The sequence below is a fragment of the Hemicordylus capensis genome, chromosome 6, assembly GCF_027244095.1.
Source record: "Hemicordylus capensis ecotype Gifberg chromosome 6, rHemCap1.1.pri, whole genome shotgun sequence".
NCBI classification, from domain to species: Eukaryota; Metazoa; Chordata; class Lepidosauria; order Squamata; family Cordylidae; genus Hemicordylus; species Hemicordylus capensis.
In genome coordinates, this window is record NC_069662.1 from 48,571,665 (window position 1) to 48,599,237 (window position 27,573).

Below are 27,573 nucleotides of genomic sequence, written 5' to 3' on the forward strand. Positions count from 1 at the left end.
TGAGACCAGGAGTGGCTCTCCCTGCCTCTAAGGCAGGGAGAGTCACTCTGGCTGCGCTGCTAACGCAGCATGGGCCGATTTCGGTTACATTTGTTCAGTAGGCCCCATTTGTGACCAAAATACCATACACACCCCATGTCTAACGTCAGATGCGGGGGGTGTTTGTCTGGGGCCACACTTGCGGCCCCTGATTGGTGGTGGCTCGGGTTCTTTGAACCCGTACGAGCAATGGTGTCTCCGCCCCTGAGGCCCCCTCTCCCTTTGCTACGCCTCTGGCTAGGACAACACAAGTTCTAAAAGATACACTCACACACAATGTTGACTTTTAAAAATTGGTTCTCCTCCTGTAAATTTATGACAGACTTTGACATATTTTCTTTTGATGAAGGAACCAGCCCCGAAATTTGGGAGCCAGCCATTGGACATTTGACAAAACGGTTTAATGATGGACATTGTGGAAGAGGAGGGGAAAGGGGTTTCCCAATACAAGTAACATATCTAGAACAGAAACAGGACTGCCTGGGACAAATAAAGATTTTATTAATTAACTCTACCTCTGAATATCTAGGTGCCTCGGTTAAATTTCTAGGCTATGGCTTCCTGGTGCTTGGGATTTGTCAAGCCCTGATTTTAGACCATCATGATGTGCAGTGAGGCTTTCCCTGTTAATACTGATGCCAGGAGAAGCTTCATCTGCTGTATTTCTGTGGGTCAGGCTGCAGTTAAAGGAGCAGGGTTGGTTAGCAAAGCATCAACCAACACCCCTCTTTCCCCATTCAAATGGGAATATAGGAGGTGGAAAGCTGAAACATATGCAGGTAAGGCAATTCTTAAGCAGTTTTTTCCTAGCTTGGACTTATATCCAAACATTCAGCATTTCTGATCACAGATGCTGCTGGCTTTAGATTTTAGGGATTTCTGAACATTCAAAGTTTTCCCTTGAAATTTGGATTTGATTCTTTAAGACAAACTTAAAATCATAATGCTTCTTCATGAACTTAAGGCTTTCCAGACTTTTACATCTTGGGGTTCCCTGCCCCCCCTTGGGGGAGAGAAATCCCAAACAGTAAAAGGGCAAGAAGCATTTTGATTTTAAGTTTGTCTTGAAGTATCCCTCAAATTTTCAAAGCAAAATTTGAAATGGTTCAAAATTCTGCTAGAAGTGACGTTGAATCCCAAAGGTTATACAGACCACCAGAGTCGTAGCAAGACTGGAGTGGGCTCTGGGACAAAAAGGGAAGATGGACCCCTGCCTTCCCCACCTTCTTCAGAAAGGTGGGTGGGGAAGGTGAAGAGCCAGCTGTCACTCAGCCAGGAGAACCCCCGTCCTTCAGGAACCCAGGGACATTTGTCCCCCCCCCCCGTTCAATTGTATCTTTGCCCCTGCAGACCGAATGCATAACAAATATAAATGATAGATCTGTGGTGTTTTTGGTTAATCTGTTCATTGATCCAGGCCAGCTTTTGCATGGTGCTTTAGTTACTTGTATTCCAGGCCTGGAATAGAGGTGGGGCTAACAAACAGCCAGCAGCAAGAGCAGTGAAGGCAGACTGCACTGGCCTCTCTGTAAATAATATTCTGTCTCATTAAACTGTTAATATTCCTGATTCAACTCTTCTTGTCCTTGCCTACCACAACTCTCTCCTCTACATTCTACAGGATCCAACTTACAATGTTCTAGTGATCATTTGTGCACTGGGATGGGTGTGTGTGTGTGTGTGGAGTTAGTCTGGAGGCACCTGACACAGACCTACTGTTGAAGCCATGCAAACTAGGCCCTGCAAGTTGCCTGGTAGGAGGACTGCCTGGAATCATTTGTATAAGCCATTCTCCGGAGGAAGAGAAGGATATAAGCCTGACAGATGGATCCTGCCAGAGACCATGCCACCATCACCAGCAGCAATCTGAGGAATGCCATTCAGGCCAAAGTAGAGGATTACACAGCAGACAAATCTCAACCTGTTAGGTTGATGCATGCAGAGGTGCTCTTACCCCTGGACTTTGGGGCCGAAGTCCAGGGCCTCCTCAGCCCCTGGGCGCCCCCCAAATCCTCTTTAGTCTGTCCCAGGTGGTGTGGTCACCCAGCTGAGCATGATGATGTTTAATTTGCAGGGAGGGGGGGCCTTCAAAGGCCTTTAGGTCCAGGCTCCAAAATTACCTAGGTGCACCTCTGTGTGCATGAACCGCGGTTCAAGCACTTTTTGGGAACAGAGACCAGGAAATTTAGCAGGTCTTTACCTGCTCTCTGCCACTCCATGGAACTTCTTGCTGGGCACAGCACATCCCAATAACCCCTGTGCTGCGCCAGCACACACATGGTGTCTGTGCATGCGCAGACACCACCTGCATGGTCAGCACAGTGTTACTGACCACACAAATGGTGCCCATGCATGTGTGGATGCCATGTGTGCACTGGCACCACGCAGGGATTACTGGGATGCGTGACACCCCAGTAGGAATTTGCATGGGATGGCAGAGAGCAGGTGCTTGAAGCAGTGAGGTTGCACATTTGATCTGTGGAATGGCAAGAGAGGAGATGCTTAACCTTTTCCTTGCAAGTTGTTTTTTTAATCAAAATTGTCCACTCCAAGTAGCTTTTCCACTTTTAAGGGGAGGGGACAAATCCTTGTATTTTTCCCCTTGTGAGTGGGAAAGCAGCTTGGTGTGGGTGAACTTGAATAGGAAAATAGCAAGAGGGGATCCTCAAATTTAGGATTCTCAAACCTGGGGCCCCAGATGTTGCTGTACTACAACTCTCATCATCCTCAGCCATAATGGCTGAAGGCTGGGGATGATGGGAGTAGGGTTGCCACAGTCCCAGATCACCCGGGACATCCCTATTTCTGGGGGGGAATGGTCATCCCGTCCCCAGGAGTAGGAGCAGTGTGGGCAGGCAGGAAGGAAAGGAGGGGAGGGGAGGCAGGAATAGCGGGTGGGGCCGCACAGCGAGAGCAAGGGGCGGGGCGGGGCAGAGGGAGCACACTCTGCACAAGGTGGGTTGAGTCTAAGGACATAGCCAGCCACTAATGAGAAGAGTAGGTGGGATGATAGATAGATAGATAGATAGATAGATAGATAGATAGATAGATAGATAGATAGATATCCTTTATTACGATCACTGACCAGATAAACAATCATCATACAGTTTGTGGGAGTAGGTGGGATGGCTGTTGCTTGGGGCTCCACCCCTTTGGAGAGGACTCTGCTGAAACTGAGAGGAACCTTCTGATCGGAGCTCAGCCAACAGTGCCAGTGACTTGGGGAGGGGGCAGAATGGAGAGCAAAGCATGAGTGAGCTGTCTTCTAGCTGAGCTTAGCTACAACAGCATGGTGCTTCCTTTATTTGCCTGGCTAGGAAGTAGCCAGAAAAAGTGGGCTATTCGTGGGTCCCGGGCAGTGGCAATGGATGAGCAGGCTGGGCCCCACCCCTGAGATTGCCCCACCCCAAGAGGCCCTCCCACACACAACCCCCCTGACTTGTGTCCTGTATTTGGGCAACAGGATGTTGGCAACCTTAGACAGGAGTTGTCGTTCAACAACATCTGAGGACCCAAGTTTAAGAACCACTGGGTTGAGCAGTTCCTTCAGTTAAATTCACAGACTCCCATCGCTGCTTTCTCTTTTAAAAACAAACAAACCACTGAGTGGCTGTGACATGCACCTGCCAGGTAGCACTGATTCTGGCCCTTAGAGGTAGGCAGTGCAAGTCACTGTGCATATAATGAGAACTCTCACATGAAAACTGATTAGAGTCTTGTGAGCATCAGCACTAAGTAACCAGAACCAGCCCTTATACATTTGGGATTAGGGGGCATGACTGTCAGGTTACAGGGTGTGATTTCTCAATAGGTTTGATTCTCAGCACTTCTCATTTCAGGAATTAAAATGCGGATCTCTCTCCCACTTTCTGACAGGCCCCATCACACGTTCTTGCTTCTCCATGTCTGTCAAATCAAGGGAGCAGGCAATTCCTGCTCTGCACGATTGTAGCTCAGCACTTACGTGCCTCATGATTCTCCCCCTCCCTTGCTGGGTTGTGCCAGAGAGAGAAAGCACCTTTAAAAGCAGCAGCCGAGGAACAATGTAAAAAGCTGTAGGCATATGTGGGAAGGCAAAGTGCCAACTCCCCTCAGAAGATCCAATCGCTATAGGGGGCGGGGGAAGAATTACAAAAAGACAGGTGCAAACAATAGGTGCGGGGGAGTGATGATGAAGAGAGGAAAGGCTAATGAGGAAAAGAAGAGTGCAGTACTTGAGTGAGTTCTGAGCAAGTGAAGAGAGCTGGTCTTGTGGTAAAAAAGGGAAAGGAAAGGTTGTTCTGTCAAGTCGGTGTTGACTCCTGGCGACCACAGAACCTTGTGATTTTTGGGGGTAGAATACAGAAGGGGTTTACCATTGCCTTCTCCCACCCAGTGTGAGACGATGCCTTTCAGCACCTTCCTATATTGCTGCTGCCCCATAAAGAAGTTTCCCATATTCTGGGAAACACAACAGTGGGGATTAGAACCAACAGCCTCCTGCTTTCTAGGCAGGTTACTTCCCCGCTGTGCCATTAGGTGGCTTGGTCTTGTGGTAGCAAGCATGAATTGTCTCTTTTGCTAAGCAAGGTCTGCCCTAGTTTGCATTTGAATGGGAAGCTACATGTGAGCACACTATGATATTCCCCTTAGGGGATGGGGCCGCTCTGGGAAAAGCATCTGCAAGTTCTCTCCCTGGCATCTCCAAGATAGGGCTGAGACTCTTGCCAGTAATCTTGGAGAAGCTGCTGCTGGTCTGTGTAGACAATACAGAACTAGATGGACCAATGGACTGACTCAGTATAAGGCAGCTTCCTATGCTAGTAAGTGTTTCTGTCAAGAAAAGACAAAGCCAGAGGAGCAGCTAGGTAATTATGGACCCTGAGTCTAATGGGCTAATGCCCAACCCACCCTGCAACATAAGCAGCATTCCCTCTATCTATCAATCTATCTACACACACACACACACACACACGCACACGGTCTGCCTAATTTCTTTTTTGAAGCCCAGAGGCATAACTAGGGAAAACGGTGCCCGGGGCAAGCACTGAAATGGTGCCCCCCCACCGCGCCCCGCGCCCCCCCAACATACTACATTATACCTTGGTTTTTCGTCACAAGCCCCCGCCGCCGCCGCCAAGCCAGGCCACTGATTGGCCGCCAGGCGCCAGCAAAGCAATGGGGGGGCGCAGGCGGCGCGGAAGGGACCGCTCGTGGGGAAGGGGGCACCGACGCGCTCCCTTGACTGCTGCTGCACTGCTGCACTGAGCAGGAAACATTTGTATTAACAAAAAATTAAATTTTTTTTAAAAAAATTTGGTCATGGCGGTGCCCCCCACGTGGCCAGAAAAGATGGCGCCCGGGGCACGTGCCCCCCTGCCCCCCTATAGTTACGCCTCTGTTGAAGCCCCATTTGGATATGCACATTTAGATGTTATGAAAGCACCTGCTGAACAAACAAAGTGTGGCAATCAAGGCCTCAAAAGACATTTGTTTCCTGCTTTCCCACCAGCTATATAGTCTTCAGAGCACCTTACAATTGAAGATAAGAATAAAAATCAGTGATGTATGTAGCCATGCTAGCTGGATAGGGATGTGCACAGAACCGGCCAACCTGTTTCAGTTCAAATCCGAACTGGATCCGAACTGCCCCCAGGGTAGTTCGGTTCAAGCTCAAATGAGCCTGGCTCAAACTCATGACCCACGGTTCAATGACCCATGGTTCAAGCTCAAATGAGCCTGGGCCCGGTTCGGTCCAGCTGTCAGCCTGCTCAGTGGTTCGACGGCCATATTTGTAAAGGGCTGCAGTGGCAGGGGAGGGAAAAGTTCCCCCTTTAATCTCAAAAAATACGCTGCTGCATGGTGGGATGGGGCAGCAGCCACTGAGGGGAGGGAAGCGAGGGCTGCAGTGGCAGGGAGGGGAAAGCTCCTTTAACCTCTTAAAGCCACTGCGTGGTGGGATGGGGGTGGTGGCAGCAACAGAAGCTGCAGGATAAGGGCGGCGGGAGCTCCTTCCAGCTCCCCTCCTGCCTCCCAAATGGAGTGTGGGCTGGTCTGCAGCCATTTTGGGTACATAAGAACAGCCTTACTGGATCGGGCCCAAGGCCCATCTAGTCCAGCATCCTGTTTCACACAGTGGTCCACCAGATGCTGCTGCAAGCCACAGGCAGGAGTTGAGGGCATGTCCTCTCTCCTGCTGTTACTCCCCTGCAACTGGTACTCAGAGGCTGGAGGTGGCCCTCCAACTAGTAGCCATTGATAGATCTCTCCTCCATGAAGTTATCCAAACCCCTCTTAAAGCCATCCAGGTTGTTGGCTGTCACCACATCTTGTGGCAGAGAATTCCACAAGTTGATTATGTGTTGTGTGAAAAAATACTTCCGTTTGCTGGTCCTAAATTTCCCAGCAATCAATTTCATGGGATGACCCCTGGTTCTAGTGTTATGGGAGGGGGAGAAGAATTTCTCTCTATCCACTTTCTCCACTCCATGGATGATTTTATAGACCTCTATCATGTCTCTTTTTCTAAACTAAATAGCCTCAGGTGTTGTAGGCTTGCCTCATATGAAATAAGTATAGAAATCGAATTAATAATAATAATAATAATAATAATAATAATAATAATAATAATATAGCTGGGGATAAATAAGAACATTTGATTCTTTTCCGTCTATAGCCCCTTGTTATGCTGTTTTCCAAACTGCATTGTGGCTTTAAAACTTATATCGTATCATACCATTATGTCATGGTATGATACCATTATATCATACCACAGGCACCATGAATATGGCAGTCCCCAGGTTTTTGTGAAAACAGAGGCATTTCCCATCATTGTTTCTCCCAATATTTAAATAGCAGTGACAAACACAGATTCAATCCTACTACTTAAATTAGCAGAATGTACTACTTTTCACACCAGAATATGCTCAGGAAAAGGTTAGAACGTTTTTTGGGGGGAAGACGAAATTCTGAATAAAATAATTCCCACTGACCAGCAGCAATCACATTTTGCATGGACAATCCTGCCATTTAAATTAGCTGAATGCACTACTTTTCACACTGGAATATGCTCAGGGAACGGCTGGAATGTGTGTGTGTGTGTGTGTGTGTGTGTGTGTGTGTGTGTGTGTGTGATATTTTTAGAAGGTATTTGGACTCAGATACTTCCCACAGACCTGCAGATACCAAATTATGCAGGAAGGCAGGGGTGTGGGGGAGAAACACAGCACCATCAGGAAGAAACTCTTCAGCAGGCAGGGTAGGAGGAAGGAATGTGGCGGAAGTGGGAACCAGCCCCAGCAAGGGTGGGGGGATGGGGAGACACACAGCAGCAGCGGGAATCAGTCCCAGAGTGAGGAGAAATGCCGCTGCTTTGGTGGGTGCAGGCAGCAAGGGCTGCACAGGTGTGTGCTGGTATGGCTGGGCGGAAGCAGCTCAGCAGGCTGCTCATCCGGCCTGGCCTGGCCTGGCCCCACTGCTACAGTCATGCCTGGGACCGGAGGAGATAGGGCAGGCTGCAAGCTGGCCACAATCAGCCCTCAGCCCCAGGCGGTGCCAGGGAGGAGATCAGGTAGGCCGCAGCCTGGCCGCACTCAAACCTCACCGTCCCATGAGGGCAGTCCCACTTGGCCGCTTGGCACAGCATAGGCCAACAGTGGGCAGTGGTACAGCCACCCGGGACATAATTCAGAAGATGGGGGGGGGGGGGGAAGGCTGTGGGGGACTGGACTTCCATCCAGAAGTCCAGGGAGAAAGGCACCTCTGGAAAAGGTTTGACCTCTTGTTGTGGCCTCTTGAATGGGAGCCGATTCTCACACTGCTTTGAGACACAGCACAGCTCCTGCAACAGAGTTTTTTGTGAAAAGCTGGCACGCACAGCTGGTTTCCTGTGAGCGTTTTGTCTCCAGCTTCCAGTCATGAGTTCATCTATCAGCCAGTCACATATACTGTCCCTTCACATAATATTGGGTGTCTTTGCATTAGCAGTTTACCACAGATTCACCGGTTGCACTACTGATATAGGAGACCACACTTGAAAACCAGTTAGGGGAGGAGCCAGGTCTTGTGGTAGTGAGCATGAATTGTCCCCTTTGCTAAGCAGAAAGGTCATTCACACGACCTTTGGGGCTGGGGAGGGCTGAGGGGCAGACAGGAGCGTACCTGTCTTCCCCCCACATGATCTGAGCCTGCAGGGGGCTCTATCGCCTGCGTGCCCACACGATTGGCATGGCAGCAACTGGGGCGGCAAGCAGGAGATAAAAGAAAGGCAGCCTGGCCATCAGATATCCCACAATGCATTGTGTGAGCAGTTGGGTGCACTGGGATATCCCCGGCTGCCGGGACACTCCTTCCCCCTGCCTCTATGGTAGATATGGCTGCCGGCAGCCCGAAAGCAGCTGCTGGCAGCCCGCTCACCCACATGGCTGGGCAGTGAGGTAGGAGGTGTGCGCATATCCTCCGACTTCACTTTTGGCCTGGGCTATCTGGAGGAGGAGCGCTGGGATTGCTAGCACTGCCCTGCTCGGGTAAGGCTGGTCGTGAGAACAACCTTAGTCTGCCCTGGTTTGCATTTCGATGGAGGTGGCAACTACACGTGATTGTCTGTTGTAAGATATTCCCCTTAGAGCAGAACTGCACAGCTTTGACCCTCCAGCTGTTGTTGGACTACAACTCCCATTAACCCTAGCCACAGAGGTAATTGTCAGGGATGATGGGAGTTGTCGTTCAACATCTGCAGGAGGGTCAAAGTTGTGCAGCCTTGCCTTAGAGGATGGGGATATAGCTCAGTGGTAGAGCAACTGCTTGCATGTATGCAGAAGGTCCCAGTTTCAAACCCTGACATCTCTAGGTAGTGCTGGGAGAGGCTCCTGCTGAAACCTAGGAGAGTGGCTGCCAGTCAGTGTAGACCAGTGTTTCTCAACCTTTTTGGAGTCAAGGACCGGTAAATTCTTAGTGCGCAGTTTTAGGGACCGGTACATTATTTGTGCACAGTTTCCTGGACCAGCAGTTAATAAAAGGGTTTTAAGTTTATCTATTAGTTCTAAAGTATACTACAAGTGTGCACAACTCAACTTAATATCAATCAATTAATTAAATCAAAGTGAAATTAATTGAAATGAATTTAATCAAAAATTTTGAAGCTCTGGCAGGCCAAGATTAATTTAAATTAAAATAAAATAAATTGAATTAAAAATCCTAATAAAATAAATTCAATACAATCTGTACAAAATATATAACATAACAATAAAATGCATTGTTTTTCCTTTCTACCTCTGCCAAATCATCACACTTAACATGGAGCATTTCTAAGGAAAAAAATTAGAGAAGTTTTTCTCTTAATTTTTGATAAGATTGTTTTTATCCTTCACCACACAGGCTTTTATAAGAAGGAAAGAGAGAAGCAAGACGGGGAAAGAAAGAGGGGGGAAATAGTTCTGGCTTGGCTTGAGAAAGATAATGGGGTAGGCTTCGCTTGAGAGAGAGAGAGAGAGAGAGAGACAGAGGGATAGAAAAAGGAAAAGGGGATGAGGCAGGCTTGAAGAGAGAGAGGAAGAGAAAGAAAGAAAAAGCTAGAAAAGAAGGAGATGGAAACATGATAGGTAGGTTTGGCTTGAGGGAGAGAGAGAAAGTTTTAAACGAAACTGATGGAAAGAACCACCCCACCGCGCTGCACCTCGCTCTGCTTGCCACTTGCCTTCCCATGCCATGAAACTCCATGTATTTTTAAAAATTCCAATGCCAGCCGGCGCGTGACTGAGGGGTTGTCTGGGGATGGCTGCCAGGTGTGTGTGGGGGGGTGAGTCAGTAGTCTTTCTATCCCCCCCCCCCGCATGCTGTGAACCTCCGTGTTTTTTTAAAAAATATTCTTCCAATTCGTGGCAGCCCTGCTCCTCCTCAGTGATGAAAAGGCTTTTAAGAATCCCAGTTTGCACGTTACCTGACAGCGTGTGTGAGTTGCAAGTGGGGAGAGAGAAGAAGAGAGGACCACAAACTACGCAGGTCGTCGCCCAGGCTAACCGAGCGCCAACTCCCCTAAAGGCCTCACATAGTGCTACTGAAGCTGAAGCTCTACTAAATAAGTGCAGCCCAGTTCTACAAGCCGGGCTGAACACCTCTTGCAAAAAGAGCTCGGCCCATGTTAGCATTCAGGGGCAACATACCGGAGGCAGGAACGACCAGGACATGAGCCGAAGAGAATAGCCCCCGGAAAGATAATAGGGCGGGGGAAGGGTAGCTAAGGTTGAGAAGTTGGAGGACATTCTCCCAACTGAACTTTAAAACACACACACAAACACACACACACCCCTTGTCTTGCCAAAACAAACAAACACCAAGAAGGGAGGGGGGAGCTGCCGCTGCTTGTATCTGTCCCTCCCACACCCACCTCTTTCCCCTCTCTCTTACTGGAGTTAAAAAAAGGCGGGGGGAGCCCGTGATCAAATCAGAATACTAATACTAAATAGAGGAAATCATGACGCTTTTGGAAGTCGGATGGTGGGTTTAAAAGAAAAGAAAAGAAAAAGGAGGAGAGATTGGGGAAAATGACTTTATTTTTGTCTTGCCACCAAGCCCCTTTGGCAGCATGAATGTAGGCACACCACCTTGCCATTAAAAAAAAAACAAAATCCAGAGGGGAAGGAGGGAAGAGGATAGAAAATCATTTGAATATTCCGGCTTTTTGAATGAGCCACGTGTTCAAACTACAAATCAACTTCTCACGCGAGGAATCCCAACACCTCAATTAGATAGCAGCAGATTTAGGCTCATACATTTACACACACTCACAAAGGAGGAGCAGAAGCAAAGCCACTCTGGCTGTCCAGGACAGCTGCAAACCTCTGTGTTTTTAACTATTAACTACACGAGCTCGCCTCGCATTTGAGAAGTGCCATCGGGCCAGATGGCAAGCTACAGCGTGGCTCTGTTATCAGCCGCTGCCGAGGCGGGTGGGGCGGGATAGAAGGACTACTGGCTCACACACACACACCTCATAGCCATTCCCTCGGCCACGCAGCGGCTGGAATTTCAACATTTTTTAAAAAAACACGGAGGAGGTTCACAGTGGGGGAGGGGGTTAATTCCCTAAGACACGGACCGGCACTCAACTCGTCGCGGACCGGCACTGGTCCGCGGACCGGCTGTTGAGAAACACTGGTGTAGACAATACTGAGCTAGATGTCTGACTTTGTATAAGGCAGCTTCCTATGTTCCTGTGTGGTCATTGCTACAACTGAGGTATCATTCTATAATACATAAAAGCGCACTCACTTAAACCCAGGGAAGTTTCCTGCACCAGCAATTGTTCCTAGTAGACTACTCCAGAGTTCTATGTGGTGTCAGATCCTGGGTTCAAATCCCAGTTCATGCATGAAGCTCACCTTATACAAGCCATCATATTTCATTTAATCTGGAGAGTTGATGTGAACATAAAATGGTGTGTGTGTGTATATATACAGAGAGAGAGAGGGAGGGGGGGAGAAAGGGAGGGGGGAGAGAGAGAAACAGGGAGAGAGAGAAACGGGGAGAGAGGGAGAGAGAGGAAAAAAGGGAGAGAGAGGGGGAGAGAGAGAGAAAGGGGGAGAGAGGGGAGAGAGAAAGGGAGAGGGAGGGAGGGAGAAAAAGGGGGAGAGAGAGAAGGAGAGAGAAAGGGAAAGAGAGAGAAGGGGAGAAGGAGGGAGGGAGAGAAAGGGAGATAGAGAGTAATGGAGAGAGAGAATAATGGAAAGAGAGTGAGAGAGAGAGAAAGGGAGAGGGAGGGAGGGAGAGAAAGGGAGGGAGGGAGGGAGGGCATATATGCTACCCTCAACTCTACAAATCACTATTTGTAGCGCATGAGTCTTCTATTCCCCTAGTCTAATTTCTGCTAAGCTGCACAGACCTAGCCCTTTCCATCTTTACTTCTTTAAGTTCTCATTCCAATGTTTATGGCAGCCATTCTTCTTTTTGCCTGTTTCAACTCAAATTCATTTTTCTTGAACACTGATGGCCCCACATGAATTGCCTTGATATGGCCAAACCAGTGTTTTGTACCAGGGAGCAGTTTCTCCCCATCCTGAGTAAAAGAGGGGCTTCAGTTCCAAGAGCAGCTGCCAGGGGGCAGAGTTGAGAATCCCCCTGCGGCCAATCCCTTTCTCCTAGAATGCCCCTCATCGTGGGCTGTGTTCTGCAGGAAACACTCCAATCGTTGGCAGCACTTGCGACACAAACAGCAGATTGTGGAATTGCACACCGCGGCAAAGAGAGGTCTTTAAATAGGCCTTTGTTGTCAAACATGTTGAGCTCCAACCACCTTGGCGCTTCCAAGATCCGTTTGGGAAGTTACCTCCAATTGTCAGCAACAGGAAAAAAGAGGCTGCTGCTGCTTCTGACGTTCCATTGGTGCTAAAATTGGAAAATGCGAATGAGTGGATTGAAGGATGTGTGTGTGTGTGTGTGTGTGTGTGTGTGTGTGTGTGTGTACATTGGCTCGGCTGTCTTTCATTTCTACTTGGCAACATATCAGAGCTAAAAACAAGGATTTGGTCTGTGAGGGGAAGACTAAGAAATATCAGTTTAAAGTTGAGAGAGAGAGAGAGAGAGAGAGAGAGAGAGAGAGAGGGAGGGAGAGGGAGAGAGAGAGAGAACATTTTAAAACATGGGGATAAAAAGCCAATAGAAACCTATTGCTGAATAGATTGCAATTTGGATTATGTAGCCTAGAGATATATAGATATAGATATATATCAGACGATATATAAATATGATAAATAAACAAATAAATAAATGTCAGTGTTGGAGTGTGGGCAGTCAGAAACACAGAGTACTGGAGGTATGAGGTTCAATGTAAACTATGTTTTAAAAACTGAGCCCTTACCTGTATAGAGTTCCATGTGCTTGACATCAAGTAGAAATTGGGCCATTGACATCTGGATGTACATTAGTGTGCCAAGGGTCGGGGGTCTGGGAGTCCTCAGTACTGGTATGCTTATGCTGCATATGCAGCTATCGGCACCCGAGTATAAAATCACATTACAGGGGTTCTCAAACCTGGATCCCCAGCAACATCTGGGGACCTACGGTTGAGAACCCCTGTGATAGTATGTTGCGAGGAAGATAAAGGAAGCATCCAGCCAGTGAGGATAAGTGCTTTTCTGGCTGGAGAGGGTGAGGGGCTGCCGTGGGCTCATTCCCAGCGCTACCATGCCCCCTGTGTTGGTGTGATGGCGCAGGGGGTAGAGCTGTGGCCAGTGTGCGGTAGAGTGCATGGCCTGGGTGGGGGTGGGGAGGGGTTGCAAGAGTGGCAGGGGAGGGGTAATGCAAAGGGGGCAGGGTTCTGGAGGATGAGGGCCGCCACCTTGGCGGCTCCTTGAGCCCTGTGGCCTAGGGCCCTTTGTCCCACCCCACCGTGCTCCACTGTCCCTACGCATGTGATACCGCGACACCAAATGTATGAAAACACTCATGGGTAAGTTTTCTTAAGTGCAATGGCAGAAGCTGCAGGAAACTTAGGCAAGGATGGGGAGGTTGGCTGGCAGGCAGGCAGGCAGGCAGGAGAACTGGGGAGTGAAGGTATTTGGAAGATACACAGATGATCATGGCCAAACAGGCCCTGGGCCCTTATGCACATGTCTCTGTTTATCCCATTCCTTTATTGGGCAACACAACACAACTGGAGGTGACGTTTGGCCTAGAGATTAAGCCAATAAATGTTGTTTATATATACTGTATACTTTTAATGTTCAATATACTGCATAATCAGGCAAATATACTGTAAATACACTTAATACTTTTAACATCTGGCAAAATTTGCAGATTTCGGGAGTGAGACTCCCTAACATTTATTTCAGTACTAATTAAAATTGCGGAGAATATTGAGCAAATTGCACCAAAACCCAGGGAAGCTGCAATATCACACAAAGCGACTTCCTAGAAGCAGGGGCGATCTTTAAAGAGGGCACTGTGCGGGTGGAGGAGCTGACGACATGCACACAATTTTTCAGTCACATTATTAGAATGTTTCCAGACATACCGGACATTGCGCTTTCAGGAAACCTGGATCTGTGACTATGTCAGCTCCCCCCCGCCACCCCCACCCACAAGGGACTAATTATATTTAAGCTCACTAGGAAAGTAAAGTTCAGTGCTCGAATTACAGGGAGGGCAGTGGTCCAGATCCCTTTGCTTTTGTAATACCCCCCATAGAAGGCGAGAGAGAGGTTACAAGGATAAAATGAAGGGGAGTCAGGGGCTGGGGTTTGTGGGTTTAATTAAGATCCCCCTATCTTTCCCCCTATAATTCAAGCACTGAAGGCAATGGCAAAGGGACACACCAAGGAGGCCTCACCCGTTCTTTTTCAACATAGGATAGTTTGATGACTGCATCATGGGCGGCTAAATATCACTCAGCGGCGCAGTGAGCTTCCGGGGGCCAAAATGCAGGCAGGGGGCCTCCATCGAGCGAGCAAAGCATGTGCTTGCCCCAGTGCCCCAAGCCACGCCCCCTGTGTCTTATGTCAGACACAAGGGGGCGGGCCAACCAACCCCAGGACAACCCTTTCATCTACATAGCATGTAATAATGCTGCCCCCTCCCTCAGGGAGATGGAGGCGGGGGAGGAAGGGACACGAGCGGGACACACAGGTGCGCACCAACAGCAGTGGCTGGGCCGGGGCCGCCGCAGCCATTTCAGTAAGCCTCCGCCACCACTGGTGGGTGGGCGCCCTTTCCCCTTGCTCCTTCACCAGAAGAGCTTCCCAGCTAGGTGCATGCTGGGCAAGTGCTCTGCCTGCTGCCTCTCCTCTCCTGCGCCCTGCCCACTGCTCTCTACTCCGACTGCTGCTGGCTACTCCTTGCCCGACCTGTCTTGGTTGCCACGGCTGCCACCGCTTCTGAGTGAAATGTGGGTAGCAGCAACAGCAGCAGTGAGCAGTGAGGAGAGCAAGCAAGGGGGCTGTTCCGGCAGGCAGACATGCATAAACCTGAGCCTTGTGGGCCCCCTGTCCCTCCGGGCCTGGGGACATTTGACCCCCCCTTGTCCAAGGGACGCTATGTCCATGATGTCACTGTAAAGCACTTTTTTTTTTTTGCTTCTCCAGTTAGACAGAGGCTTGAAATGGAAGGCATCTGTTCTGTGTACACCTTTCCCCCACTCCCAAGGCAGCTGAGGAATACTTAGCCCAAAGGTTTGAAACCATTTATCTTCAGCATTCACTCTGGTACAGGTGGAAGATTTTAATGCTAGAATGTGCTCTAGTAAGGCAGATTTATGCAACACTCTGGAACTTAAGTCTAGAAGATATTTCCCTGAGGAAATCAAGGAACTTGATGATTAACAGGGCAGGAAAACGTCTGTTTAATTTGGCCTATAGACATCAGTTTAAAATTTGTAATGAAAGTAGCATTGATGACCAGAAAGGGCAATTTCTTTTTGTACCCTATAAGGGAGGGGGTCACATTGATGACGTCTCCTCTCCTACTCATCAGTTTATATAAAGCTCCTTTGTGTGCAGAACAGGCCTGATAGCACAATTTTCTCATTAAAATTAATTATGACGGTTTTTATTCCCCAGTGTCCATGTCTTATTCCAAGTGTCTGACAGATTTTGGGGTGCATGGCCCTGGGTATATTAAATTGAATACACCCACTTACAGGTATCCATGCCAGCATTATACATGAATCCCAAGCTAAGGGCTCTTAGGTTGCAACGTAAATCACATATAGTTCTCCCATTCCAAGATGTTCATCTTTTATCTAAAGCAGTCACCCAACTTGCATTCAGCCAAAAAATAAAAAATAAAAATAAAATAAAAAGTCTGCTGTAAGGGCATCTTCATTAGGAATACATTAACACAGGAAGCTGCCCTATACTGAGTCAGACCATTGATTCATCAAGTTCACGATTGCCTACACCAGAAGCTCCCAACCTTGGATCCTTCAGCACATTGGACTGTGGTTGGACTACAGCTCCTTTCATTCCCAGCCACAATGGCTGGGGATGATGGGAATTGTACTGCAACAATATCTGGGGACCCAAGGTCTACCCTGACTGGCAGTAGCTTTCCAGGAATTTCAGACAGGGATCTCTTCCAGCCCATCAGAAGACAAGAATGGAACATGGGATCTTCTGTGGAGAAAACATAAATGTTCCTCCACTGAACAACAGCCTCATCCCTACGTATAATGTACCAGGAGGTGCCAGGGATTGAACCTAGGATTTTGTGGTTGCATAAGAATGGTGATCTACCACTGACCTATGCCCCCCACCCCATATTAATTCTTCTCGCTCCGCTGGTCTTCCATTTCCATTTCCACCTCCACCTCCCCCACTTTTCATTTCTTTTGCTATATAAACAGACTTTGAACTTCTTCTTTTTTTGACAGAAAGCAGTATATAATATTCTAATAAAAATAAGCCCCCAAGCAGCTTTGGGCCGCATGCAGGAAAAAATTTGGGTTCCCATTTTGTTTCCCCCACTAAATCAAAAGCTGTCTGGGAGAAGGCTGCTTTGAAGTGGAAAACTGGTAGACAAGAAAGCAGTAAGGTAACCTCCCCACCCCATTTTTAACTGGAGTCTACAATTTAGGTAGTGACTTAACATATAAAAAGAAAAGGGGGAGGGGGCTAGTAGTTTGAGCCTTATAGAGGAAGACATTTTTATCACAAGAAAACAATAATTTGCTTTGAACAAACTGTCCTTGAATAAAGACTTTTTGATAGAACAAAATCTAAATTATCTATGCCATTTAAAAGCCGGTGGTTTGATATGGATCCTATGGAAGCACACACGCATGCACACACACACACACATGCGCACAGAGATTGAAAACACACTGTCTCACACACAATTCCCCCCCCCCACTCTCTGAGTCAGCTCATCTCCATGGAATCTTGATTCTTTCTATCCAAAATGTAATCTTAACTAGTGCAAAGTTTTGTACGTGCATGCACACCCCCACACATATTCACGCCCTCCTCCAACCCAACCACTTCTCTCTGTGCTCTCGAGGTCAGCCTCATTCCTGCAAAACGGCTAGCTTTGGAACAGATGGAGTTGTCAACTCGTTATGAAAAATACAAAAATAAAAGTGTAGGGCGGGAAGAGGGGGCACCTAACACATCCAAATTAAGTGCACGAGAAGCCTGTTTCTTTAGATCTGCAAGTACCCTGACAGCCTGGAAGGAAAAAAATTAGCAGCAAGGGAGTTTCATGCAGGCGTGAGAAGAATGGGTTACAGAGACAGTGCGGCATTCATGGTTAACATTCGAGGGGATTGAAGGTGATCAGAACAAAACATGTGACTGCCAACAACATTTCAAATTAAGCAACTCAAATGTTGCATCCAAATCAGCTAAGCAAGTCTCTTCCATTTGCATCCACATCCATTCCCCCTCTCCTTACTCAGCCCTGGAACAAGATGGGTGGTGTGGGTGGTAGAGTTTGGAATTTTGAACATAAGCTGCCTTAAACCAAATCAAGCCATTGGTCCATCTAGTCCAGCATTGTCTCCAGGGGCACAAGGGGAGACAGCTGCCTGGGGCCCCCCATGCCTCGAGGGCCCCCCCAGAGGCAAGTCACATGACTATATATTGTGAAGTGTGTGTGTGTGTATCAGCGAGGGGCCCATTTTAAAATTTTGTCTCTGGGCCCACTCCAGCCTTGTTACGCCCCTGATTGTCTCTATTTGGCAAGCGTTCTGTGGAGTCTCAAGCAGGGGCCTTTTGCAGTCTGGTTGCCATCGGATCTCCTTTAGCTGGAAATGCGAGGAAATGACCCTGAAGCTTTTCTCCGTGCACAGCATGTACCCCACCCCTGAGCTACAGTTCCAGCCCCAAATTCTGAAGCTAGAGCAGGGCTGCATAACTTTGGCCCTTCTCTGCAGATGTTGGGCTACAGCTCCCATCATCTTTGACTACTGGTGGCCACTGAGGCTGGGGCAGATGGGAGCTGTAGTCTTACAGCAGCTCTGCAGCCCTGGGATAGAGCGTGAGGTGGTGCAAGCAAAAAGAGTGTACAGATTTGGTGACAGTGAGGCAGTGCCAGTGCCAGGATCTGGGGCGCCTTCAGCCCTGGCATCCTCCCTTTGGCCTGGAAGAGGTGCAGGTGTACAGACAGAACTCTTGCATGGCACCTCTGACTGTCTTGGCTGCTCCTTGCAAAGTAAGGAGGGGGGCTGGAGCTGTTGGCCCTGGCCTTGGCCTTACAGCCCCGGCCAATGGCCATTCTTTCTACCAGAACCAGGCCCTGGGGTATGGGGAAACTGTGTGTATAGGAACAGGGAAGCATAAAAGGATATTGGTGACATATCCATTTTGGTGACATGTTTTGGTGATATTGGTGACATTTATTTTTGGTGATATTGGTAACATATTGGTGGTGACAGCGTACAACCTGGATGGCTTTAAGAGGGGTTTGGATAACTTCATGGAGGAAAGCTCTATCAACGGCTACTAGTCAGAGGGCCACCTTCGGCCTCAAAGGCAGGATGCCTCTGAGTACCAGTTGCAGGTGATAGCAGGAGAGAGGGCATGCCCTCAACTCCTACCTGTGGGCTTCCAGTGGCATCTGATGGGCCATTGTGCGAAACAGGATGCTGGACTAGATGGGCCTTGGGCCTGATCCAGCAGGGCTGTTCTTATGTTCTTATGATAGGGCATAAGAAAGGAGCATGGAGAACTTCTCTGGAGTGCATGGAGACTTCACAAAGATGGCTTTTATCAGCCCTCCAGTAGCGATATGAGAGGGGGGAAAGATTACCTGGATCTTTCCTCGATAGCAGGCTTTACCATGGTTTTACTGTCAGGCTTTACTGCAAGTTTGATTTTTTTAAAATTTAAAATTTATTTTATTTACATTTCTATCCCACTCTTCCTCCAGGGAGCCCAGAGTTGTGTATGTGCTTATGTGTACCCTCACAACAATCCTGTGAGATAGGTTAGGCTGAGAGATACATTACTGGCCTAAAGTCACCCAGGGAGTTTCATGGCTGAATGGGGATTTGAACTCAGGTTTCCCCGGTCCTAGCCCAACACTCTAACCACTACACCATGCTGCACAAAAAGTGCATCCCCACCCCCACCCACCCCACCCACCCAAATCAGGCTAGGCTCTAACATGCAATGAAAAACCTGATTTGTGTGTAAAGTGCCCCCCAAATATCTCGCATGGACTTTGGCATGAATCCGGACGGTGTGCAAATGCTCACCCTCCATTCCGAGCTAAAAGCCCCGTTTGGAAATACTTCTGTAAAAAGCCTGTGTATCGAGCTGCTGTTAAAGGCTTGGGAGCAGAGCCAATGAAGCAGGCAGCAAGCAGCCCCTCTAGATTTACTCCATGTTTTCAAGCTTTTTATTAATAGCCATAAGGTTTAGAAACTTGATATGTTTTGTAATAAAATCGGTACTCTCCTCTTTCCTCAGCCAGTTGTTGTTCTCCACAAGCCAGCATAGTGTAGTGGTCAGAGTATTGGACTAGGACCAGGCAGACCTGAGTGCGAATCTCCATTCAGCCATGAAACTCACTAAGTGACCCTGGGCCAGTCATGTATCCCTCAGCCTAACGTACCTCACAGGGTTGTTATGAGGATAAAAATAACCATGTACACCACTCTGAGCTCTTGGAGGAAGAGCGGGATAGAAGTGTAAAAGTGAAAATAAATACATAGATAAATGTTGTTTTTCAGACTGCTTTGGGCATGATCCTCTTGCAGCAACTGATGAAGAAGGAGAGGGGCTATAGCATTTGCCGTGTATCCCGAAGGAGTGGCCAGGTTCAATTCCTGGCCCTGGAGAGCCACTGCCAGCCAGTGAAAGCAACACTGAGTTAGATGAACCATGGTTTGACTCTGTATAAGCCAGCTTCATATGTTTAAAAAAGAACTTGTGGCCTTTAAGCTTTGTACCAGCGTTCGGTTCTTCTCTCCAACATAATGCTCAAGTTGTTACAAAAATGAGGGAGCTGGGGCGAAAGCCTGCATGGAAACTATTCTCCTATCATCCCACAACACACTCCATTTTCTCTCTAACCACTCCCAGTCCTGTTGCTACACCCCACCAGGAAATCCCCTCTATTTGCCTTATGTAAGCAAATGACATCAGTACACTTCTCCCATTTAGGTATCCATACACAGCTCACACTGAGAGTGCTTATAGCTCCCTGCTTAGCTAAACAGAAAGGTGGCCCCTTTTCAGCCCACTCCAACCTAAACAGTACAAAATGCATGTTTTGAAAAAGGCAAAGGATAGATGAATCGTGTACTGTTTTCACCGATGAAAAGTAAACAGGTCCCACATAACATGAGTCTCGTGCACCATCAAAAAGTCTAGCAAAAGTGCAAAACTAACTATCAAGTTTATAGCTGCTTGTTAGCCAACAAAGCATTCGAAACAAGGAATTCTTAGAAAACACTTTGCCTGGCATTTAACTGTCCCGTAGCTTCTGCCACTCTGAGACACAGAGCCCAACACAGCACATATTGCATCAGGGGATGGCCCTTTAGCTGCCGTTCTGCATTAATACTTGCAAGTAATGGACAGTGAGCCAAATACACATTGCGCTAAAGATGTTTCCAACTGCTGTGTTTAAGGCTGGCCATGTCTCTTGCTTAACAAAAAGCAGCCATTGGGGACTCCAGAACAGATTGGGACTGCACTATGTGGGGAGAGGGAGTTTAACCCTTTCCCCCTGTTTCAATTCCCCCTACTGTTATCTGTAGGATAACAGCAGAAAATCACCCCAAGCTGTTATCGGCCAGAAATAGTAATGTGGTGCTTATGTAATTTTCAGCAAGAAAATGGCATGGTGGGTGGGGAGGGTTATATCCCTCTCTCAGCATGCCATAGCTATCTGGTATTAAGAAAGCGAGGTGGCCAGCCTCAGCATGCCAATTAAAAACGCCTATTGTGTAGTTTGGCTCTAAAACTAACTTACCTTTAAGAGAAGGGGGGGTGTAGACACAGGGAGCATTTCTTTTGTTTTTCAGGTGGTAGCCTTCACCCAAAGCTCTCTGGAAAATGAAGAGGAAACAAAAGTCAACAGTTCAAAGGCAGAACAGTTCTCCAAAGATTTCCCAGAGGGGCTAAGATTGGCGATGTGACTTGGAAGTTTGGAAAAAAAATAATGTCAAAAGCAATTATAAGCGTTTGTTAAATTAAGATATTGGCTTTGATCCAGAAAGCTCTTTTGTGAGCACAGCACACATGAGTTTGTACGTGCCTAGCTTGGCTTCCCATACATTCTGTTTTCAGAACTGATGATCCTGCCTGCACCCCACACAGAAGGCTGCCTTGTGAAACATGTGAGTTCCCAACAGGGCTGAACCCTCATTTTGCATTTGATGACAATCCACTAAACCAGGATGCACCCCAATTTAAGAAATCTTAGACGGATGGTTAATCATATAGTTTGATTAATTCATTTATTAAATCTGCATATCTTTGCATATGAATTAAATCAATTCCGAAGTTTAAAAAGCATAGTTTATTAGTTTTTAGATCCTGCTTGCATACAACACAGAAAGCACCATCTTAGGGTCAGAGCTACACAATCCATTCAACACATTGTGCTGCCCTTGAATGAAATTTTGGTGGCGGGTATTAAACATTGTGGATGGCAAGGGCAATCTGGATCAGAACTAATATGGGGATGGAAGCTGGCCCTAACCCTCCCTGCATAGTCCCAATCTGAATTGCCCCTGTAGTGAATGCTATTTCCCTAGAAGGGAAGCACCTGTTGGGTTCAATGGGAGCTTACCTTCCAGGGCAAAGAGCAGCCATGAGGACCTGATCTGAATAGGACCACATTAGCGGTAGGCATGGCTGGTCCTTCGGATTTTGGCACCCTCACCCAAGTATGACTTCGCCCCCCACCCCATTCAATATATAGAAAAATGAGAAAGTCTAGAATGAAAACAACTTTTCCCCGTCACAAAAAAAAAAAAAGGATATTTCTTGGATCAGTAAAAACACACATTTTTAGTTTTGTAACCAGCTTGTCCGCATACACGCAAGTGAGAGAGCAAGGGCTTTATGGACTTTGCTGAGCTTGCGTTGGCAAGAGGAGGGCTAGAGCTATTCACTTTGGCATGGTGGCACTGATGCCACTTAAAATGCGGTTATCTAGGCAACTACATAGGTCCCTATATGAATGGGCTGGACCTGGGGGAAAGGTTTGCATCCTAACCCTTTGACTGGGTTTTTTTTTAACCAGGGGGAAAGAATCACATAAGAGATGTCTTTTATAGCTGCTTCTCTCACAAACACAAAGTAATCTTATACAGATTTGATTCAGAAACAACTCTGTTTTCCCCTTCTCCTTTCCCTCCCTTTTCCTTTCAGACTCCCCCCCCCACACACACACTCTACAGGATCCCCACTGAGACAAACTTCTAAACAACTAAAGGTTAAAGATACTGGATAGAATACAACAGGGTGTTTAATGCACATTTAACAGTATGTGTTGTTTGGCTTTTAGAAGAGGTATCCCTGTTGTTTGACAGAAACACGGGAATGCCTCGTTTGAGAGGGTGCCTAACACTTAACTATATATTAAATCTGCTGTTCATTTTTGTTACTTGATCTAAAGGTATTGACTCAAACCAATTAAACAACTGAACTTTGAAGTCTAGTTCAAAAGCAGGCTATGAAGCAGCCTAGTTGCAGCAACTGCTGAAAGAACATCTGGGCATGTGATGGCCTTCAGGATGCTTTTCTCATGGGGCCATATTTCATTGCTGTGATAAAGGCTAGTGCAGAGAATGGTAATGTCTCAGGGCAAGGCAGGGCAGTAATAAGAGGGGGCCTCCAAGAATGCAAGCGTGGTCACTTTGGGGCAGATTAGCTAAGTCTGTGATCAAAAGAATATGGTGGGGATAAGAGAGCTAGTGTGGCATACTGGTCAAGTGGCATAATGAGCTGTGAACCAGGACTTAGGGGTATGCACGGAACTGGTTTGGTTCAAATTCTGACTGAATTAGAGCGAGCCCAGTACTGTTCCAGGTCTGGCTGAACCGGTCCAGTCCAGTTCGGCCACCAAACTGGGCTGAACCGGTTTGCAGGCCAGTTCAGGGAATATACTTGTAAAGAGGGGCAAAAGGATTCCCCTTTACATGTAAAGGAGCATTCCCTATACTAAGGGAAAGTGGGGGGGGGAGAGAAAGGGTCTTAGTAACTTCTTTTTTCAGGCAGTGGGGACAGTGACGGAGACATCGGTGGTGGAAGCAGCAGGGGAGGTGATGCAAATGGAGGTGAAGCAAATCACAACGTGATTCAAATGGCCTCCGTGCATGTGTGGAGGTCACAAAAATGGCCTCCGCATGTGTGAGGAGGCCTGAACCAGGCTACAGCTGACCTGGGTATTTTTCAGGAGGCTGGCAGTGGGGTTGGAGGAGCCCCTGCTACCGCCACTGATGTCTCAACTGCTGCCACCTGCAAAGAGAATGCACTAAGTACCCTTTCTCTCTCACACACACCCCAGTATAGTGAATGCCCCTTTACTTGTAAAGATGAATCCTTGCCGGATTCCCCTTTACAAATATATCCCCCAAACTGGTTTGGACCGGTTCTTTAAGAACTGGGGACAGTCCAGTTCTAACTTAGACCGGCACCCCACTTTGGGGCACAGGCCCAATTCAAACTCAGACCAGCCAAACTGGGCCAAACCACAGTTTGAATCGAACCAGTTTGCACATCCTATGAGGCAGCCCCCAACCAAATTTTGCCTCTCCCACAAACTCACTGGTTTGCCTTAGGCAAGACACTGTTCTCTGAGCCTCAGCCTGCCGTCTACCACAAGGATAAAAACACCAGCCTAGCTAAGTATTACTTAGCACCATGACAAAAGACTCCTCATGGATGGTGACTATGACTGTTACCTGCCTCCCCACAGGTTTTATTTATTTTTATTTTATTTATTTTTACATTTTTATACCGCCTTTCGTTTTGAATCCATTGTCATTTTTAACACCCCTCCCCACCACACATCAAGTTTATTTTCTTCAGAGACTGTGCAGTCACCCCTTCCAGCACAAGAGCGCACAGATCAAATAAAATTAACCCCCTATGTATCTCTTTTCATTCCATGGGATGGGGATTTGGCTAGCATTAGCATAGCACTTACAGACACAAGGGCAGTTCACACTATCAATGTATATTTATTTATTTATTTATTTATTTATTTTTACACTTATCCCGCTCTTCCTCCAAGAGCTCAGAGTGGTGTACATGGTTATTTTTATCCTCACAACAACCCTGTGAGTGGGTTGTTAGGCTGAAGTAGGTTAGGCTGAGAGATACATGACTGGCCCAAAGTCACCTAGCGGTTTCATCGCTGAATGAGGATTCAAACTCGGGTCTTTCCGGTCCTAGTCCAACACTCTAACCACTACGCTGTGCTGGCTCTCTACTAGGTAATGTAGTATATGCTAGTCTATGCAATGGGTAGGAGACGCCTACCCTCCTACCCTAGCTTTGCATGTTCCTGATATTTGACAGTCTGCTAGAGGGAAACAAGGTCAGAAGATCCTTCCGTGATTGTCTGCTAAGCAGCAGCTGAATCGGAAGACTCCCTTCGACCCAGCAGCAGTACCCAACCGCTTGATGAGGTAGGAAGAAAAGCCCTCTGGCCCATTTGCTGCATACCACATGATCACAGAAGGAGCCTCAGGCCTTGTTTCCCCCTCACAGACGATCAATTATCAGGAAAGTGCACAGCTCCTGAAACAGGGTAGGAGGCATCTCCTATCCTAGTAGCCATCGTTTGAACTGCCCTAATATGTTATTTCCTAAAGGAAAGGGGATTTCATTTGGATAAAAATAAGGTAGCCAGATTGGACATAGGGGAAATTTCCCTCCTAATGTCATATGTGGTCATTGATCAGATGAATAAGCTCAGCTCATCCTAAAACGTCTTAAGAGAATGTTTATAGAGCCAGAAGTCCACATTATAGAACCCTGTCTCTATCTGTAGCAAAAGAGAGAGTGTAACAGAATGCTTTTTTAGGTTTAATATGCGATGCCCAGAATAATATTAGGTTTTCCTGAATAAATCTTTATTTTATTAAGTGGTGCTTGTTTTGTTCCTGGACAGTTACAAATTCTTCCCAGCAGTTCCGATAACTCAAAGACAAAATACTCAGTGTTTGAAAAGTAGTGCTAAACCAAAAGAAGAGGAGACTTCTTAGAAACAATTTGCGCACTTGCAAAAAGTACCTTCTTGCCCCGGTGGGCAGGACTTGAAAGGGTGCCAAAATGGTTGCAAATTTTTGCTGGAGTAGGTAGGGATAAGAACATATCCCTCTGGATAAGGCAACTGTGTGATGACCCTCAGGCCATGGAGAAGGATTCTTCAGATGAAGAACCAGAGCAGAGGGAGCCGGCTGAAACTCCGGCTAGCTCAACAGAGCCGGAGCTGACAGGCTTGTAGGCTCCTCTGCCTCTTTCCCTCCCTCCTCCTGATGAAGCCTCAGAGGCTGCTGAAGGTGAGGTGTCTGCCCCAGATCCCCGACAGCGACGTGTGGCCAGAGTACAGGCTCAGAGGGAGAAACGCCGTACATCAGAGAGGCTGGCCAGAAGGAACCGGTGTCCCAGCTCTGGCCCAGCCAAATCTCCTTGATAAGACCCAGCTGCAGTGATGGAAGGGGCTCTCAGCACTCTGCCTATTTAGAGCAGCCTGGAAGCTGGGTCTGCGTTGGAAACAACGTCCGTAGTGACAGGCTCTACCATGAGCAACCTTGACCCATGTGTTGTTGTCTGACTCTGTTTCGTGTGTACCCCTGATCCTGTGGACTTCCCGGTTGAGACCTCTGGCAACGTTTGTGACTCTCTGATCATCCGTCCTGATCATCCATCCTCTAGTGTTGACTACTGGCTACACCTGACTTTCCGTTCCTGTCTGTCAGCTCTCCTTTCCCCTCCAAAAAAAGTGGTGAGAAACGGGGAATCACGGATTGCACATCAATGAATGAAAACAAAATCCGTGAACCACCTTAAACAGGTAGAAATATTAATAAATGTACAGAACAAACCTATACACAAACAAAAGGTTTAAACATGCACCAATTAAAGACTATTACAATCTGCACAAGGCATCCCAAAATACAATGACATGCAAATGCAAAGAATGTAAGATGATAAATATACAATGTAAGACGATGAATATATACAATAAACACTGTAAATCACTCTAGAAAGGTGGGAATGACCCACTCTCAAATGGTGGAGAATATGTACTCAGTTCAAAAAAGAATCTTCACATTGGGAATGGAAAAAAATACAAAATCCCAAAATGCCAAAGATGAAGATAATATACTCCACAAACTAAAAGGTGTCATTCTTCACAAATGCTGACTACATTCTTAGATTCTTTGTAATTTCATGTCTTTGTATTTTGGGATGCCTTGTGCAGATTTTGTAATAGTCTTTATTTGGTGCATGTTTGTGTATAGGGCAGTTGGCCAAGGAATGTCATTACAAACTGGGCTAGGGATGTGCAAATCTATTCAAATTCAAATTGATTCAACTTGAATCTGGGCGATTTGAGTGATTTGAATTTGAATCAAATCGCCCCTTAAAAGAGCAATTTGATTTGAATTCAACTCAAATTTTCAAAATTCGATTTGCATTTGATTTGAGAGTTGTTTGGCATTTTAAAAACCATTCAGGCCCCCTGACTGTTTAAAAGAGGTGCCAAAACAGGGCTGAATTGATTTGAATCTGATTTGAATTTTGATTCAAATTCAAAACAAATCAAAAAATTTATTTCATGCACATTTCTAAACTAGGCTGCTGTTCCCTATCTTCCTGGACTGTCAAGCAGTGTTCCCTCTAACAGGGATTCCCAGATGTTGTTGACTACAACTCCCAGCATCCCCAGCTACAATAGCCGTTGGCTGGGGATTCTGGGAGTTGTAGTCAACAACATCTGGGAATCCCTGTTAAAGGGAACACTGCTGTCAAGGTTTTATTGCCATGAAGAATGGCAATAGTCTCACTGCCTCACTCAGTGATGGGCCATGCAACTTTATTCAGTCTGTGATGTCACCACATAGCCAATCTGATTGGCTACTTGGTGCTGTGACATGGTGACAGTTGTTATTATTCTTATTTATTTATTTATTTGATTTCTATACCGCCCTTCCAAAAATGGCTCAGGGTGGTTTAGACAAAGAAATAACAAACACATAAGATGGATCCTTGTCCCCAAAGGGCTCACAATCTAAAAAGAAACATAAGATAGACACCAGCAACAGTCACTGGAGATACTGTGCTGGGGGTGGATAGGGCCAGTTACTCTCCCCCTGCTAAATAAAGAGAATCACCACGTTAAAAGGTGCCTCTTTGCCCAGTTAGCAGAGGTTGCTACATGATCCCTGATTGCCTGAGAAGGAGAAAAGAAGAAAAGAAAATGGCATCAAGCAGCATCAGATGAGGGGAACAGTAGCTGTAACCAGTGTTCCCTCTAACAGGGATTCCCTGATGTTGTTGACTACAACTCCCAGAATCCCCAGCCAAAGGCCATTGCAGCTGGGGATGTTGGGAGTTGTAGTGAACTACATCTGGGAATCCCTGTTAGAGGGAACAT

At 47.1% G+C, this 27,573-nt stretch overlaps 1 protein-coding gene across 3 annotated transcripts in view; it reads right to left on the reverse strand.

The window, feature by feature from the left end:
• Window positions 1-27,573, reverse strand: part of PPP1R1B (protein phosphatase 1 regulatory inhibitor subunit 1B) — an 84,060-nt gene that overhangs the window by 32,863 nt on the left and 23,624 nt on the right. For all 3 annotated transcript variants that reach the window (XM_053263297.1, XM_053263299.1, XM_053263298.1), the window contains exon 4: window positions 20,926-21,001. In XM_053263297.1, the coding sequence (XP_053119272.1) occupies window positions 20,926-21,001 (76 nt within the window). The remainder of the gene's footprint in view (window positions 1-20,925; window positions 21,002-27,573) is intronic.